The 17,595-nt window shown below is 40.6% G+C and overlaps 1 protein-coding gene across 1 annotated transcript in view; it reads left to right on the forward strand.

The window, feature by feature from the left end:
- Positions 1-16,324, forward strand: part of LOC139713469 (progesterone-induced-blocking factor 1-like) — a 28,757-nt gene extending 12,433 nt beyond the window's left edge. The window contains exons 8-16 of the mRNA XM_071625196.1: positions 358-456; positions 1,569-1,734; positions 3,588-3,738; positions 4,327-4,417; positions 6,051-6,153; positions 10,543-10,673; positions 11,548-11,632; positions 12,189-12,371; positions 15,179-16,324. Of these exons, the coding sequence (XP_071481297.1) occupies positions 358-456; positions 1,569-1,734; positions 3,588-3,738; positions 4,327-4,417; positions 6,051-6,153; positions 10,543-10,673; positions 11,548-11,632; positions 12,189-12,371; positions 15,179-15,274 (1,105 nt within the window). The 3' untranslated portion in view covers positions 15,275-16,324. The remainder of the gene's footprint in view (positions 1-357; positions 457-1,568; positions 1,735-3,587; positions 3,739-4,326; positions 4,418-6,050; positions 6,154-10,542; positions 10,674-11,547; positions 11,633-12,188; positions 12,372-15,178) is intronic.
- The last annotated feature ends 1,271 nt before the right edge of the window (positions 16,325-17,595 follow it).

Consider the following 17,595-nt stretch of genomic DNA (forward strand, 5'->3'; position numbering starts at 1 on the left):
ATTTTTTTACCGTAAAGTGTCTTCATCATTCGTCTTCAAGCATCAGGTTTTCACGTTTCTTTTTAGTATTTTTTTTAAATTTAAATTTTTTTTTTTTTTTTTTTTTGTTGCCTTGCACAAATCGGGGGTGCGGCTTATACGGCGCTGCGGCCTTTGCGCCGGCGAATACGGTATCTCCCAATAAGAAATTGGCATATGAATGAGTGGGAGCAGCTGACATTGGGAATGAAGGGAGCCTTGTACTGTTATTTGGAAGTAATCTTAATCTTATTTGTAAGAGTAAAAGCTTCTCTTCCGTGGCAAGCATTCATGACTTTCCCTTTTTTCCCTCCAATCCATTTTTTCCCCCTTTCACAGGAGTTTGCGGGAATCCCGAGACAATGCACTCCTAGAGAAGGAGAGAGTCCTGGCCTCAGAAAAAGAAGTAAAATCCAAATATGAGGAACTCTTTACCAAGTGAGTAACACCTTTTCCTCTATACTCTGTGTAGTTTCTTTTTTTTTCCTTTTTCCTTTTCTTTTTTGTATATATCTAAAGCCCCGGTCACACAGCACTCCACGTTTAAATCACGTACAAAAAGTTATGAAAATCTGGTGGACGTGGTCGTAAGTGGTAATTTTTTGGTCAATTTTGCTGTGGCCGTGCTTTGTATAAAGGGGTATGGCCGTTGGCGACTGTTCCACTGCTGAAGCACTGCTGAAGCACGGCTAACCACGTCCAGCCACGCGTATGTACGCGGAAAAATCCATTTGTCAGTGATAAGCCGCTAAACACACGCTATTTCCCATGATACCAACGTGTAACACGCGTCAGATGACTGTGCTCTGCCCGTGACAGACCGCTAAACTTTCGCGTCTTACCGCGTCTCTCCAAGTTTTAATCACTGCCAGAACACGGATTATCACGTGTGTTGCACGTCTTTACCGAGTGTGCCGCCCGTGGTTGTCCAAGGAATAAAATTTTGAGCAGTTCAAAACTTTTTACCGCGTCCGATGCCGTTCCGATTTTTCCCCGCGTCCTGCCACGTCTATAAATCGACTGTAGCTCGTCTTAAACTCGACATCAACGCGGACAACACCGTCTGCTTCACGGGAGACCACTTTTTGACACGTTTTGGCCGTGATTAAGCCATAAAGCGCTGTGTGACCGGGCTTTAATGCATGATGGAAGTCTGCAAAGTTTGGTGCACATGTAGTGTGTACTGAATGATTATACTATGTGATCTTCTGCATACTGATATATATACATTTGATGTGTGCAGCCTCAGTGAACGTTGATAAGATATATGTTACTCTAATGACTGAAAGGTTAACATACTGTGATATCAACCTCATACCATTTGGTTCTGCAGGTGTCATGGTAATATTACATCAATGGGTAGTGTGCCAGATGCAGTAAGATGTACAAAGAGGAGGGTGGAAATAACCTGTGTTAATATATGATTAACTCATGTTACTCTTGTATATTTCTTTGACAATATCATATGTATGACTGAAATCTGTGAACTTATTGTGTGAAGTTGTCCTTTAAATATTTGGAATTGTTTTTTTTTTTCCACGATACTGCAGATATCGAGAGCTGCAGGCCTCCTCAGATGCCAGACTGAGCGAGCTGAGCGGTGAGGTGCGGCTGAAGAGCTTCGAGGCCGAGAGGTCGGGCATGATACAGGAGGAGACGCTGCAGAGTTTGAAGCAGGCGCAGGTGGACAGCGACAAGCTCCAGAAGAAAATCGAGGTAGTTGTCGGAGAGATTTTTTTTGGTGGTTGGAATGCCCTGGTCTCTGTCTGAGTCGGAAGTCCGATCCACAGCAAGACATCTCTTTTCCCTTCTCATTGTATCCTGTGTGTGCACATAGGCTTCGGTCATCACAAACTGTATATGCCATATATTTACCTCCGCCAAGGGAGGAGGTTATGTTTTCATTACCGTTGGTTTGTTTGTTTGTTTGTCCGTCTGCAAAATAACTCAAAAAGTAGTAAATGGATTTGAATGAAACTTGCAGGAAAGGTTTAGAATGATACAAGTAACAGATGATTAAAGTTTGGTGGTGATCCGAGAATTTTGGGGGAATTTATGAAGGATTTTTGATATTTTGGTAGGAAGGGTCAATGGACTTGGGAGTTCAGGATGCGCGTATTTGAGGTTTGCATGCGCCCACTAAAGTGCGTGCTCTAGTTTCTGCCAAGGTAAGGCTCGCCGCGCAGCTGAGGGTTTATGATGTAACAAAAGGTTTCTATATTGGGAAATCGGGCGACTTTCAGCACACAATGCTATAAATACATATGGGTGCAAATCACTGATATCTCTATGGAAGAACAAGAGCAGTGGTGGAAATGAGCTGCATACTTGGCGGAGGTCTGCGCTCTCAGAGTGCTTTTCTAGTTCGCAGGGTTTTTGTTTTTCCGAATTGCTTGAGCCGGATGATAACAACACACACACTCACACACACAAAAAAAAAGATGTTAGCTCTGGCCCCGACATGAATGCAACATGCACTTGTACGTTGTATGTACTGTTACTATACGCAGTGCGCAATAATAGTTTAGTAGGCCTCTATGCTGACTTTGGTAATGGATGCACACACTTCTTCCTGATAATGCCTATGTTACTGATTTCTCCATTCATTGCTGTACTCCATGATTGCGAATTTAACCATTCGCAAACTTGCTGGTACGTCATCTCCCTTGCGAACACTAAACTACTTGAATCTCGTAATTGAACAAAAAACTGTAAGCAAATGCACAAAATAGGGGTCATTGAATGCGAGGCTCTTCTGTGCTTCAGGATTTTATCATCAAGTGTAGCTCATTGTTAGGTAACTATGATTCCTATCATCAAAGATGACTACTGTATGAAATCAATTTTTTTTTTTCACTTGACCCTGGTGCTGTCAACGATTCCTGCTACCAGTGCACTATCCTTTTCTGCTTCATATTATATGTACACGTTGTATTCTATCTGTTCATACACATAATTTGTGCATGTGACCCCCCAGTGCCCTGTTTCATAAAGCTGTTCGTAAAGTTACGCACAACTTTACGAACAACTTAAATATGGCAAGCCAAGTGGGTTTCCTAATCATTGTTAATTTTACAGAAAACCCCATTCAACTTGGTTTAGGTCACAGAGAAAATGGATTGTTATAAAGCATGTCATGGGTCTGTTTCTTCCAAGTCTAGCACTTTGATGCTCTTGGAACTGCATATTAATGTGTGAGCACAATGGACAGAACTTGGTAGGAAGGGGTTCCTAACATGCTCTACCACTGGAGCAAATTGGATGGGGTTTTTCTGTAAGATGTGGATGATAAGTTATAGTTTCATACCCTGAAATTGTATTTGGATCGATTCACTATTTTTGACCCGTTGCTACAACACACATTTCCCACAGTCGCTTGCCCGAGTATATTCGGGACTCGTCCTCAAAGGGTTAAAGTGATGGTTGCAGAGAGTCCCGTTTTAATTTTTGTGGGACATATGGCACACCCATGCTATAAGGATAATGTGTGTACACACCAACTCTGGTTTCCTTTTCCACAATGATCTGACTTTTTGTGAGGACAGTTCTCTTTTGTTTTCTCCATCCAGGTGGTCACCAAGGAGTACTACGCTCTCCAGTCGACCTCCGAGAGACGGGCGGCCGAGCTCGAGGCACAGGTGTCGGAGCTGAGGACAAAGCTCGACACCTACGAGCGTCTGGAGAAAGAACTTGACGACGTCGTCATGCAGGCGGCCGAATGTAAGCCGTCGGGAAGTGTCGATCTGAGCATTATAAATATAACTCAGGTGGAGGGGAAGTTACTAGGGAGCTACTGGTTTGTTTGTATGTGTGTGTGTGTATGTGTGTACAAGCATACCCATTTTAGCAAGGCTATGCTGTAGGTATGAAGCAAGTGCCAATAGGAGTAAGCATTGCATGAATAATTGATGAAACTTGTCAGAATTCAACGTATTGTGAATTGGCAGTAGCCTAGCCCATATAAAAAAGCAAATGCACAATCATTTTCGCTGGATATACTTCTTTTTGTTCTTGTTTTTTCTTGAGGTTGGGTACCCCTCACACAGTATGGGTATTGTTAGGGAAAAAGTGTCTATTGGCCACTTATGCATCAATTGGATTACATTACTGTTATTACTTTGTGAATAACATGGATATGGCTCCGGTTTTTGTTTTCGTTTTTGTTTTGGAGGAACATAATTTTGGAACAATTCATCCATTATTGCATTGCCCTATGTTTCGAGAAATGCTGAATTAATGACATCTTTTAGATAAAGAATCTGCTCTAGCTAACAACTAAAAGTAAGTTATGTAATTTCTTACCAAAAGATGATGATGCTGAGGAGGCAAAGAAGGTCCTGTTCTCCTACGGCTATGGTGCTAATGTCCCATCCACGGCCAAGAGACGACTCCAGCACAGGTGTGTAACAAAATATTTGGTACTCTACTTTTTCTCCCTTATGATATCTTCTTCTCTGGTGGTGGCCCGTGTCCTTCACTTCTGAAGGTTATCGTAGGCATAAATTTTAAGTTTTTTTGTGTGCAGAACAAGTGGAAGTGCAAAATCGAGATAATACATTTAATAGCAGGGCAGTGCTGTATAAATTACATGGTGCAAATGAAGAAAACAACAACAACAAACAAAAATCACGAGAGGATCCTCCTCCAATGTAACATGAGGAGGCAGAGATGTTGTCAGGTGGCTGTCTATTTCAAACTTTGACGTGTTACAATCTGGTTATCCGGCCGTCACTTTTTCGGAACTCACTGTTTCACAGACACTGAATCTCATTTGCATCCATTATTGCTTCCAATATTGCAGTGTCATAACAATGTATGACTGTCCAATCCAATGATTTTTTCATTATGTGTCCAGATCGAATAAGTTGTTGGTTTTTTTTTTTGTTTATTATACTTTATACATGAAAGTCTATTTGAAGAAGGAGTGAAATTGTGCTTTGATTGTACCTAGGGCAGAGTGGTACATTGTCTTGTTTTTCTGAATGTGACCCAGCACTGATCCACCCATTGTTGTCCTTGCCACATTCCGCTTTCAGAGGAAAGAAGAAATGCAGATAAAATCAAAAAAAAAAAAGGACAGAAGTAAAAAGTGTGCTGTGGACATACCATTTTTTTTATTTTTATTGTCACTGTCACAGATGTGCTTATTTCTGTCTACCGATCAGATGCGGAGATTCATGGCATGGCCGTTGACTTTAAGGAGATATCTTGAGAGGAAATAAATGTCTCGTTCTCGATAGAGATAACTAAAAAACTAGGACGATGGGGTAATTATCATTAAGATCGCGACAGGTACTGGACACTGATGTACATGATATGCTTGTAGGACTACCATCATGTTTACTATTAATGTATCAAATTACACCAGTATCGTTAACGGAACCGATGGTAAAGATATGCCTTTACTGCCTCGGCCCTCAATATGATCAGATATTTATTTGTGTGTGTGTTTGTGGAGGGGTGGGGGGGTGAGCAGAAGCCCTTGATTGTATCCAATTACCTACTGTTGTCCACATTTGCCTAATCATTATGACTCGGGGGAAATGGAGTCTGCCTGTGAGATATTGACCATGTGAAAACAAGTAATGTTGGTGAGTTCAGTTTAACATCATTTTTTTTCTCTCTCAAATAATCTACTTGTTTGCTTCAACTGTCATTATGTCTGACCCCGACTAATGATTTTTCACACTGACTGTTCCTCATGATCAGCTTCTTATCATTTTTGGTCAGAAAAGGACAAAGTCTGTAAATGGAGACTACCAGACTCAAGTAACCATGACAACATACTTTTGAATACCAATCCCCGGCAATGATACCCACACAGCTAACATAGCAGTCCCCAGAATTCTTTAATATTTCAGACTGTGCTATCATTGCTAGTTCTTTCTTTATGAATTCCATGTCAGATACTCACATTTGTTTGTTTGTTTTTCATTTATATTTTCATTTTATATTTCGGTCATTTTGTCCTGGCAATCTAACCTATGTATATTTGACCTTTTACCTTATGGTGTTGATTCTCTTGTCGACAGTGTTCACCTGGCAAGGAGAGTCCTGGAACTGGAACGCCAAAACACCAGCTTGAAGAAAGAGATCGGGCAGGGAGAAACAAAGATACAGCAGCTGTGTGAGGAGGTACATTGATGTATGGAACATGTCGCTCTCACCCTTCATGTGATTTTGTTTGCCTATTCTTTTTTTTTTTCTGAGGAAAATGTACATGACAATTTATTAAGACACTTTGAATGAAGCTAAATGTGAATTATCAGTAGACATCGATATGTTATCACTTATCTGTAACTTGAGGGCTGCCTGTGGTGTGTGCTCTCATCTGCGTAACCACCCATCGCAATGTGCTACAAACAAATTTACGGCACTCGCACGGGCAGGATCCCATTTAGTTTCGCAACTAACGTTACTGGTCTCTGACAATGTCAGCAAAATTCTTGGTTTTGATTGGCTGAGATGCTCTGGTCACTGACTGTTACATGGTGATTGTCAGAGACTGACAACTTGTGAGCGCTGACAACTTTCATGAAACGGTACCCCGATCTGTGTGCTTGTGTGCCCCACCCCCCCCCCCCTTTTTTGCAGAGAGGTGAAATGTGGTTGGATGGAATGTGGAGTCAGCCTGCAGTGAGTGCAGGCAGACTCCCACAGCCCCTGTACTTGGGGAATCCTGCTTCATCTCTCCACGGGACCAGGGTATCTAAAAACTGATGAAATGGTTCGACACTGATGCACCAGAAGCTGATGAAGCTCTGTACCTCTTACAGGGGAATTCTGGAGCAGGACGTCTGATAAGAAAGAGTAAGATTTCATATGCACAACAGGGAAAATTTGATCAAATTTGGATAGAAAGTAATCTTTATTACCAAGTTGCCACGACTTTGAGCAGAAAAAAAGGAAAAAAACATGATCAGATCCAGGAATTCTGTAAAGGGGATGGGGGGGGGGGGGGGGGATGGGCACAGTCTTTATTTCCAGTGCCACTTCCGGGTTTTATTAGCCAACAAGCAAAAAAATGGCCTTAACAGGAATATTCACACTCAGTGCGCCCCCCCCCCACATGTACAGTAGAACACATTGACAACAACAAGCACCAGGACCATTTTGAGCTCAGCTTTTGTACTATTGTGGCAGTATACTTGAAAAGAAAATGCTAGTGGTACTACTACAGTGATATCAACTTACTGATGTAGACCTGGAATGATATTTGATAGCCTGACCAATTGGAGAAAAAAACAAACGAGACAAAACAAACAAATGTATGGACAAGGTGACAGTGCAAAACTCTGAAAGTGTAATGTTGCACAAACTAATAACAGAGCAGGACCAAGGTACATTGCAGTTGCACTATTACGTAAACATGCTGGTACGCTCAACTTAAGTTGTGTGCAGTGCCTTCACGCAGTATTTAGCTTTACCGTTAAAGTTGATTAGACTGTCAACTCCCTGAACTTTTTCTCCCATTATTATGATATGTCTTCTTTTACATACATGGTGGTGAGATTCCAGGAATCTGTTCCTTGTTTATCTCAACTGAGCCAAAGGCTCAAGTGAGCTGTTGCGATCGTTTGGCGTGCGACATCCGGCGTGCATAAACTTTTTATGTTGTCATCTTCTTGAAAGCCCCATGACGGATATTCACCGAACTTGGTAGGTCTTATCTCTAAAGGGATAGGATCTCGACACAAAAATATTGAAAAAAAAAAAAAACTAGAAAAGCACTTGGAGAGCGCAGACCTCTGCCAAGCAAGCTCATTTTCACCCATGCTTGCATGCTGAAAATCGCCCAATTTCCCGATATAGAAGCCTTTTGTTTACATCATCAGCCTCCAGTTGCACTGTGCCTCGCCCAAGCAGAGCGCGTGCTTTAGGATGCATGTATGCAAACCTCAAATGCATGCAGCTTGAATGCCGAAGTTCATTGAACCTACCTGCCCAAAAAAATTTTTTTAATCCTTCAAAAATCCATAAGAATTCCCGGATCACTACCAAAATTTAATCATCTGATCCTTGTGCCATTATCAGCTTTTCCTGCAAGTTTCATCTAAATCCATTCACAACTTTTGAGTTATTTTGCACACAGACAAACAGACATAGAAACGGTGACAAAAACATAACCTCTTGGGTGGAGGTAAAAGAGAAAAAAAAAATTAAAAAGGAATCACAAAACCCATGACACTCTGAAAGTTCAGCCTGGAGATCCTTCCCACCATTGACCCTTGGACATCCCCCGCCCCCATTGGCCTGCAGCCCCCCTCCCCCCCCCCCCCAAAAAAAAAAAACATTCTGTGGCCCTTATGTAGTGTGTATTATGCATGTACAATGGACAAACTGAAAAGTCTTAGTCTAGTTTGTCCAGAGCATACTGCTGCCTTTGGCCACTACTCATATTCATGCTACATTAAGATACAACGACAGGGAAATAAAGTGCTGGATACTTAGCGCAAACTGTGCTGGTAATGCTGCCAGGGTGCAGAGTTCTCCCATTCCTAGGCAGGAACTTTAAGATAACTAAACTGTAGTGTGCATCTTTTTTTAAATGCACAAGTCTGAAATATCACCGTGTTAAATGAAGCATAGCCTTTAACATTGTACAGTCAATATCATTCATGGGTAGTACATAATCTGTTCATTCATGTACTGCTTTTTAGTGAAGCATAATTTCTTTTTTTTATGTGACATGTGTAAACATTTCACGTTATGTTCCCAAGGCAGATGTTTCACAGTTTTAATTTGGGACAGTGTAATAAGGTCATTGTGAGATATTTATCAATTGATGATTCTTTAGTATATTCGGGAAAAACCATCCTGATTTCATTTCTTATCCACTATCAGAAGTTTCTTTTTCCATGAGGTAGCAGTATAAGGGGAGGGAAATCCACTGAGCAAAGCTTCATTGCAGACTTTTAGGATCTGCAAGAGGAAAGAGTCCCCGTTATATTATGTGAATTCAATGCAGAAAGATTGGTGAAACACTTGGAGAAAGTATGAGGAAAATTGGACAAGCTGTTCAAAAGTTGTGAATTTATAAGTTTTGGTAAATTCCATAAATCATCCTTTCAAGTGGGGAACTCTATACCAATCCATAATGTCACAGGAGTAGAATGATATTTAAAGGAAAGGGTATTCAATTGCAAATGGGATAATTCTATGAAAAGAGAATATGTGACCATGCATCACAAAACCAACAAAAAGTCGCACCCCTTGATTTTACATGAGGACTCAAAAGATGTGAAACAGGTCAACCAAGTCCTGAGAGAAGCAACATGTGCTTATAGTTAGAGCCCTTATTCTTAAAGAGCAAAAACAAATGCTTAATAATCAATCAAATCTGCTATTAAGAAGTAAGATTCCACAATTTTATGCATTTGTGACCCTGCATCAAAAAACAAACAGAAAGTCGCTAGACATGGATTTTTAGTTCAGAGCAGATTCTGAAAGAGTAGACTCTAAGCTTTAAAATGATGCATAACTCAATTCAAATGGACTCTCCTAACCTATCTAAATATTGGAAAGAAAGGACACACTCTGGAAAGTGTGAACTGAGAAAACAGGCTCCGAAGTACAGGGTGTATTCAAGCGTTTAATCTTTACCAAGCTATGCTAGCTGTGGGATGAATGGAACAAAAAACAGGATGTTGACCACTGGAGCAACAACAATGAAGGGATTATCAGATTAAACTAAAATTGAGTGTGCTTCATTTAATAGCACATTCTGTACATGTTTAATGCCAACTTTCAATGCACTAGCGTCATTCTTTCCAGAGTTATTGGAGTTGAAAGTAAAGTGTATGGACAGGGTTTTTGTGAAATGGGAAGAGGGTTCTATGAGAAACAACTTATCACACTATTCCACCAAAAAGTGTTTGAGAAAAACTGCTCAAAACACAAGTTGCTGTTTGTTTTATGATCCTTAACTTTACTATAATATAGAAAAAGACTTGCTCTTTCAGAAAATATGAAAAACTCAAGATTGGTTAGGTTGACCCATTTCACCTAATTTCAGTCCTCACACAATATCATTGTGTGCGACTTTTTGTTCGTTTTGTGATGCATGGTCACATTTGCCAACGTGTGAGGGTAGTGTAAGGATATCGCTGAATTCAGTCAAAACCTTGAAAAAAAAAAGAAAAGAAACTTCTTTAAGCATTGTCTGATTTTGTGCAAAGTTTCCCTGCTGGGCCTGGTATGATGTGAAACCACAGAATTTGTAAGCACTTTGCTCTATTTATGGGTGTTACTTGATGCAGGTGTGTTTCTTCTATCTTACTGTAAAAGTGGAAATTTTTGCGGTGTTGAAATTTTCGCGCATTTCGCGCAACCAGAAACTAGCGCGAAAATAAAAGCATGCGAATATTTCTGCTTGCCATATGTTCCAGTAGTCGACGTCTTGATTCCGCGGAATTAAAAACACTCGAAACTCTTCTAACCCTGCCGAGCGCAAAAAAGTAGTCGCGCGAAAATATCCACTTTTACAGTATCTCTTATCTCTCTCTTTCTTTAATTTCTCTGAAGCTGTCGAGTGCCACGAACCTGCTAGAGCAGTCCCAGCAGCCGTACAACTATCTCATCGACAGCATCAAGACGCGAGACCGGCAGATCAGCTCCCAGCGAGATCACATCGCAGCAGCCACCGAAGATCTCAGGTATGCTTTTGTATTAACCAGTTGAGGACGGACTGATTTTGCTATTACATGCATTTCCCATAGACACCTGCCCGATTATTTAACGGGATAAGGGGATGTCCTCAAATTTTCTGTCTACTTTAGGTTTTGATCTCTTTGTTTTTTGTTTTTACGTGGGTGTGTTTTATTTTTTTGCTGTACTTTTGTTCTCATTCCTGTCGATCCTTCTGTCTTGTTTGTTCCTGTGTGGGTATGGATGTGTGTTTACATGTGTGGGTTGGGGTGTTATTCACTTTGTCTGATTTTAATGAATCCTTAAGTGTTTTGGCCATTTAATTGGACTCCAGCCATTAAATTCAGTTTGGACTGGGAGTACATTTTTACTTTCAGCTAGAGTTTCCCCCAAAAGTCATAGATGAAAACCTGATACATACACCTGTACTTCCTTTTTCACTTGTTCTCTCTCCGTATTTTAATGCCCCCACCCGAAGGGTGCTGGAGGCATTATCTTTTCGGGTTGTCTGTCCGTCTGTACGTCCATAGGTACGTCTGTCCCCATTCGTTTACGCGATAACTTGAGCAATATTGGGTGGAATTTTACCAAATTCCGTCTAAGTATAAAGTATGATCCCCAAATATCTGCACTCATAGACAATATAGCCATTCATCCCATTAAACCTAGTTTGAGGAAAGTGAACATTCAACACATTTGTGACAGTCCTGTCATTTTAATATTTTGCAAATTATGTGAAACTGTCATCACACATTGTCAAGACATTGTACTATAGACATATTAGGAGAATCATGTATATGGCAGAGGCATACCAGTCGCCTTAGCGACATTTCTTGTTCTTATCACATCTTTTTTCTCGTGGCATGAAATATCCTGCACTAGGAGATTGAAGGAGGAGAGAGAGAAATTGATCAGAGAAAAGAATCAGATGGCTGCAGACTTGGAAAGATTACTGAGTCAGCGAGAGGTGGGTGTGAAAATAGGCAGTTTTCAAGTAAAATTGTAGGAGATAAAAAGTAAGAGCTTGTGCAAGCTGCTGATTCCAAGGGGTTTCAAATCCACTTACAAAATGTATTTGAATGGAGCAGTATTGTAATTTTTCTATAGTGACCGTAAAAGTTGAAACTTTTATGCCGTAAATTTTGTGTGTTTGGCCAATTTCAGGGACCTTCCCTTGTTCATAATTTGACAGATGATAGTATTTCTGTACATATTTTGATACCTCCAAAAATTATAGGCATGTTAAATTGTTATCCACAAAAATTTCCACCCTGCAAATTATTCTCTGTTTACGGCATTATTCCACATAAACATATGCCTGTAAGATGACCTTCTCACCGGCAAGTTGGGCTTTTATACTATGTCACAACTGTCTGTAGACCTGCACAGGTGTATCCATAGTAGCAACCTATTGGTGTCTTTATTAATGAGATTTTGTTACGAGAAAATTCCCGCAATCCCTAGTATCGTGTTACAAATGGGCTTGCCTCTTTCATTGCATCCATCTCCCTTTATTTTGACAGCAAATGGCCGTCATTAAACAGATGGTCCTTGGATTGAGTCATCAAAGTGGTGGGATCACTACCAGCAACCCTGTCGTCCGTGAAAAGCTGACTGCGTCGGCTCTCGTCGGACCGCCTCTGTCCCGGGAGGCTGGTGATGACCGGGTCGATCAAAGTGCAGGGCAACCTCAGCCGACCGTTTTTGTAAGCCATGTTGATCTGTGAAGAGGGTTGATGAAAATTCTTCTTTCTGTGATTTACAATTTATTTCCCATCAAATTTCCCCGATGACTTGGTATGCTGGGTTGATTTTTGTTATGTGGTTGCTGTTTGGTTCACATAGTGGTTGTCTGTTGTTGTACGGTTGAGTGGAACTGTGTCCTGACATCCTTGAATATTGTTTTGGGTTCTTGTTTTTATGCCTCCGCCACGAAGTGGTGCCGGAGGCATTATGTTTTCGGGTTGTCCGTCCGTCCGTCCGTCCTTCCGTCCGTCCGTAATGAATTTTGTGGACAGCGTAACTAAAAAACCTTTCGAGGTATCCTAATGAAACTTGGCATGTATGTGTATTAGGGGGTGAAGTTGTGCCTATCAACTTTAGGGTGCACATGCTCAAGGTCAAAGGTCAAAAGGTCAAGGTCAAATACATAAAATTTCACTATTTCCACCATATTTATGCAATGCCTGAAGATATTTTCTTGAAATTTAGTGTATGCATGTATTACCCAATTAAGATTCTCTGATGAAAGTTTGGGGTCGTGAGGTCAAAGGTCAAAAGGTAAAAAAAGGCAAAAGGTAAAAAAAGTAAAAATATTGAAACTTCACTTTTTTCTGCGTACCTTGGAAATTGTTCAAGGTATCGTCATGGAACATAGTATATACACATGTACTGACTGGCAGTGATTATCTAGAAAATTTAGGGTTCATGGGGTCAAAGTTCAGGGGTCAAAGTTCAAGGGCAACACTTCAAAATTTCACTATTTCCCTCATGTTTATGCAATGCCAGCAGGATTATTTTTTTACACTTGGTGTATGCATGTATAACCTAATAGAGATTCTCTGGAAAGTTTTGTTTTTCTTTTTTTTTTTTTGCCTCGAAGGTCAAAAGGTCAAAGATCAAGTGAAAGTGCTGAACTAACTTTTTTCTCCATATCTCGGAAGTGGCTCAAGTTATCTTGAAACTTACTACATATTTATGCATGTTCTGCCTGACAGTTATTATCTTATGAATTTTAGGGTCAAAGGCCAGATGAAAATGGTAACAATTTACTATTCAATACAGAAATTGCACTTTTTCTCCATACCTTGAAAATTACTCAATGCATAAACGTATGAATGGGTCAAAGTCAAGTTAAAGTCCTTAAATCCCCAAATACATGCTCTCCTATTCATCCAATCAAACCTAGGTCAAGGAAGGTGAACATTCAACACATTTGTGACAAACTTGTCATTTTGATATTTTGCCAGTTTTGTGAAAATGTAATCACACATTGTCCACATGTACTATCTAGACCTATTAGGAGAATCATGCATTATGGCGGAGGCATACCAGTCGCTGTAGCGACATTTTAGTGGTTTTTTTTTTTTGCTACTGTTTTACCTCATTGGAAGTTGGGAAGGAGGTTGTTGGGAGAGTTGAGAGAAAAGGGAAGGACAGGACATTATTGTTTTTTAATTCTTCTCCTAAAGTACTATTGTGACATCACAAATTGGTGTGGAGACTTTTCATGTGGTGAAGGTAGTGCGTTGCATTAACTGAAACTTTTGGTGAAATCATAACTTTTGAATGGATTGTCTGATTTTTTTTTCAAACTTTCCACTGGCTCCATAAATCTTTTGTGCTTTCACTGCATGGGAGCATGTCAAGAAAGATAAGAGTTTACAGTGGCTGATAATGCTTACAAACATATACAACCAACCTTCCTTAAGTCGACCTCGCATAGGTCGAAAAATCGCCTATGTCGAAGGTGTTTTCAAGTCCTCTTCTCTTTATATTTCTATTGAGCTTAATCCCTCTAAAGTCAAATTTTCTCAAAAGCCAAGTTATTTCTTCAGTCCAAGTAGATTCAACTTGGGGCAAGGTTGACTGTTTATGCCTTTCCAATGTAAAGGTATGCCTTTGAACACACCATTGTTATATAAAGAAGAGTGAAAAAGGGGTGGTCGGGGAGACATTTGTGACCCGCTACAACAAAATGGTCCTAAAGTCGCGCACGGTCGAAGCCGTGAAAATCGAGTTTGAAGTCAGAGCATTAAAATTGGTCAAAACTTACGATTTTCTGATTTTGATATATTATTGGAGTCTAATATGTCTTCTATCATCTGTCGAAATTTTGAAGCAAAATGATCTAAGGAAAGATAAAAAAATAGCGTTTTTCTTAGCCATGTTTTTTGGTGTTTCAACGAAGCAGAAACTGGTTCGAAAATTTGGATTGAGCGCCACAGAGAGGCTCCGCCCCTAACAACGACCAGAGTGATCTCATTGGTCAGTTTGCTGCTTGCTGCTAACCGAAGCGTGAAGCTTGCACACTGCCCAGTCGACTGGTGCGTGCGGGCGGGGTGCGCTATGCTCAGCCGCTTCTCACATCCTGGTCACTGATTGGTTGGTGAGGAGACCGCCGACGCTGATGTGCTTGAATGAACTCTTTGGGGGTTGCTAGGGCTTACCTTCTATTGTCCTTAGGTGAAAACTGACTTGCGTGTCCCTTGATCGCAATTGCGTCGAAAGGAAGACTTTTAGGGCGCTTTTCTCGAAACAGTGATTTTCCAGACGTCTCGACATGCTCTCTTTTAAACATCGATATCTCCGCAGCCGATTATTTTTTATAAAATGTGTTATATATCAATTTAAAGCAGAAAGATTAGGGGATTATATCATGCAATTTTCAAATAATCGACCTCGCCCGACTTTAGAATCATTTTGTTGTAGCGGGTCACATTTATTTCATTTATAGAGTACCTTCAACAACATAAAAAAAAAATTAATCATTTCATTTGGTTTCGCTCCTCAGACACAGGGAGAAACGTCACAGTGGTACGAGAGGATGCAGCAGGCCAATGCAAGGAGGAGTCGAAGTCATCGGAAATCCTGGACTGACAAAATGTGAGACAGCAAGAAGATGACATGGTGATCCCTCAAGTAGACGTTGGATAGAATGCGAATAGCAGACAACATGTAGAGTACAAGTGTGATCGCATTTAGGACGATGTGTGGGGGGATAGTACACTGTACTAACGTTGATGACAAATACCTGATGACAAATATGTGCATTATATGTTTTATAAGACACATCTTCCTGATAAAGATTGCACCTTGAGAATTTATCTTACATCGGTAAAATAGTATGTTTGGTTTTAACCGAGTTGTGTCACACATCAACTTCCAGCATTGCATTGACCGAACTGAACTCAACATGATGCTTATCGAAGGACCCTCCTACCTCGACAGTCTGTACAGCATTTAATCACGTGACGTGTGCACGCAACAGCTGGCTTTTTGACCGAAGATATGAAATGACCCATGAAACGGGTATACAGTGCTGGTCAGCCCATATCTTGTTGTCAAGTATGCTGACGAAGTGCTATCACACAAATGATGAAATGTTCACAAGTGGAACTCTACGAGATTTTGCACGAGGTGAAAGATGAGACCCTTTTACTGTATACGTCGAATATTTCATGAGGTTTTAATTTTCATTAATTTCGCGAGTCAGGTGCTGTTCGTGAATTTGAAAACACACGAAAATATTAACTCTAATCCTGGCATGAACGTGATGTGCACGCGTACATTTTTCCGTTCAGTTCGGTACTCCACAATCACAACTTGAACCTCTCGCGAAATTGGTGGGAGGTCCCAATTCATGATAAATCAGACTCGCTAAATATATGGCGTATACAGTATTTGATGCATCCAAGGCCATGCAATATGTCTTTTGTCCAACACCTCAGAGGTTGGACGTGATCCAAGCAATGGTCCGAATATGGCAGACTGCATCACTGTGAGTTTCATGAAGAGTGTTTGGGAGTAATACACATGGTTTGTGACAGCAGCGTGCCCTATCCAGCACCGCTTGACACCATGGGCATATTTCTGACAAAAAGTGTGCAGTGGTACTCTTTAATACTGAATGTCATGTGACGAGCCATCAACCAATCAGCTGCTAGTAACAAGAATCTCTCTGGATGGTGTATAAATGCAAATATATCATGAATTAATACTAAGTGAATGATGCCTGAAATAAATGCAGAGGTACATGATCTGAATGAATATTTGCTGTCGGCTGCATTCTGACACCAGTCTCGCAAGATACCAAAGAGGTTATACCTGTAGAGTAAGTAGTCGCCATACGCGTGCGTACAAATAGTGCGTCCAAAATTGAAGAGGGAGCGCACACTCAGCTCCTGGCACTGGATCTAAGTCTACGTTCAAGTCATATCTTCTCATATCATATTTCGAATGATATGTTATTCTTCATTACACATTTTCATTTTCAGAATCACAATGTGGTTAATTGTTTAAATGTTAGTTTCTACGATGATGTCATATCATTTGAACCATTTGGTAGAGTCCAGACCTTTTTTTTTGTTCGTAAAATAAACAGTGGGAACATGGGTGTAGACTAGACAGTACTTGAGCATTATGACGTTTGTTTCGCGTACATTCCCACTCACACCATAAAATCAAACAACATCTGCACCATTATGACGCTTAAACATAATCATTGTGACGTCACAATAAAAAAACGCAAGGTCACTGCGCCGAAGATTCAAGTCGAGCGCATTAAACAGTGCGCTGCCAGGATCCGTGCAATGGCGGCTCCCACAACACAAAAATGGCAGCTCCCTCGCGCGGCTGCCTCCCTACTGGACTACGCCCTCTTGTGGTATAATCTCTTTGCAAGATACACACAACCTAAATGTGTTGCCAAAACTACTGTCGTTTGGGTATTTGCTTTCTGTCTTTGTGGTGTGAATTTGTCAGGACATTAATGTTGACTGCCTCTCCATGTTCACATTGATATTTTATGGCAGGAGTAATATACAAATAATACGCATCATTGAGGGCATTAGTAAGAATTACCCACGCAAGTTACATTTGGAATAGTCTACCACGCCTGAGGCGATAGTCAAGGGTGTTTTAACACTGTTTCAAAGATACTGAGTGTGGGTTATTATGCTATGCTGAATGAAATGATGTGTATCATTATTTCTACAAAATGAAAAAGCATGTCCTTGTCATCAAAAGTGCCATTTTGCCAAGTCTAAAAAGTGAAAAAATCTTGCTCGGTCACCATCGCAAAGTGTACATGCTAATGTCCAATCATTGTACTTTTGCTTTAATATGACTGGTCATAACCCAAATTACATGTTTGGCCAAATGAATGCCTGGTCACATATACATGTATGCTCTCAATGATTAGGATATGCT

This window comes from Diadema antillarum, unplaced genomic scaffold (assembly GCF_040938485.1).
Source record: "Diadema antillarum isolate AM-2024a unplaced genomic scaffold, OU_Dant_1.0 seq00001979_RagTag, whole genome shotgun sequence".
NCBI lineage: Eukaryota > Metazoa > Echinodermata > Echinoidea > Diadematoida > Diadematidae > Diadema > Diadema antillarum.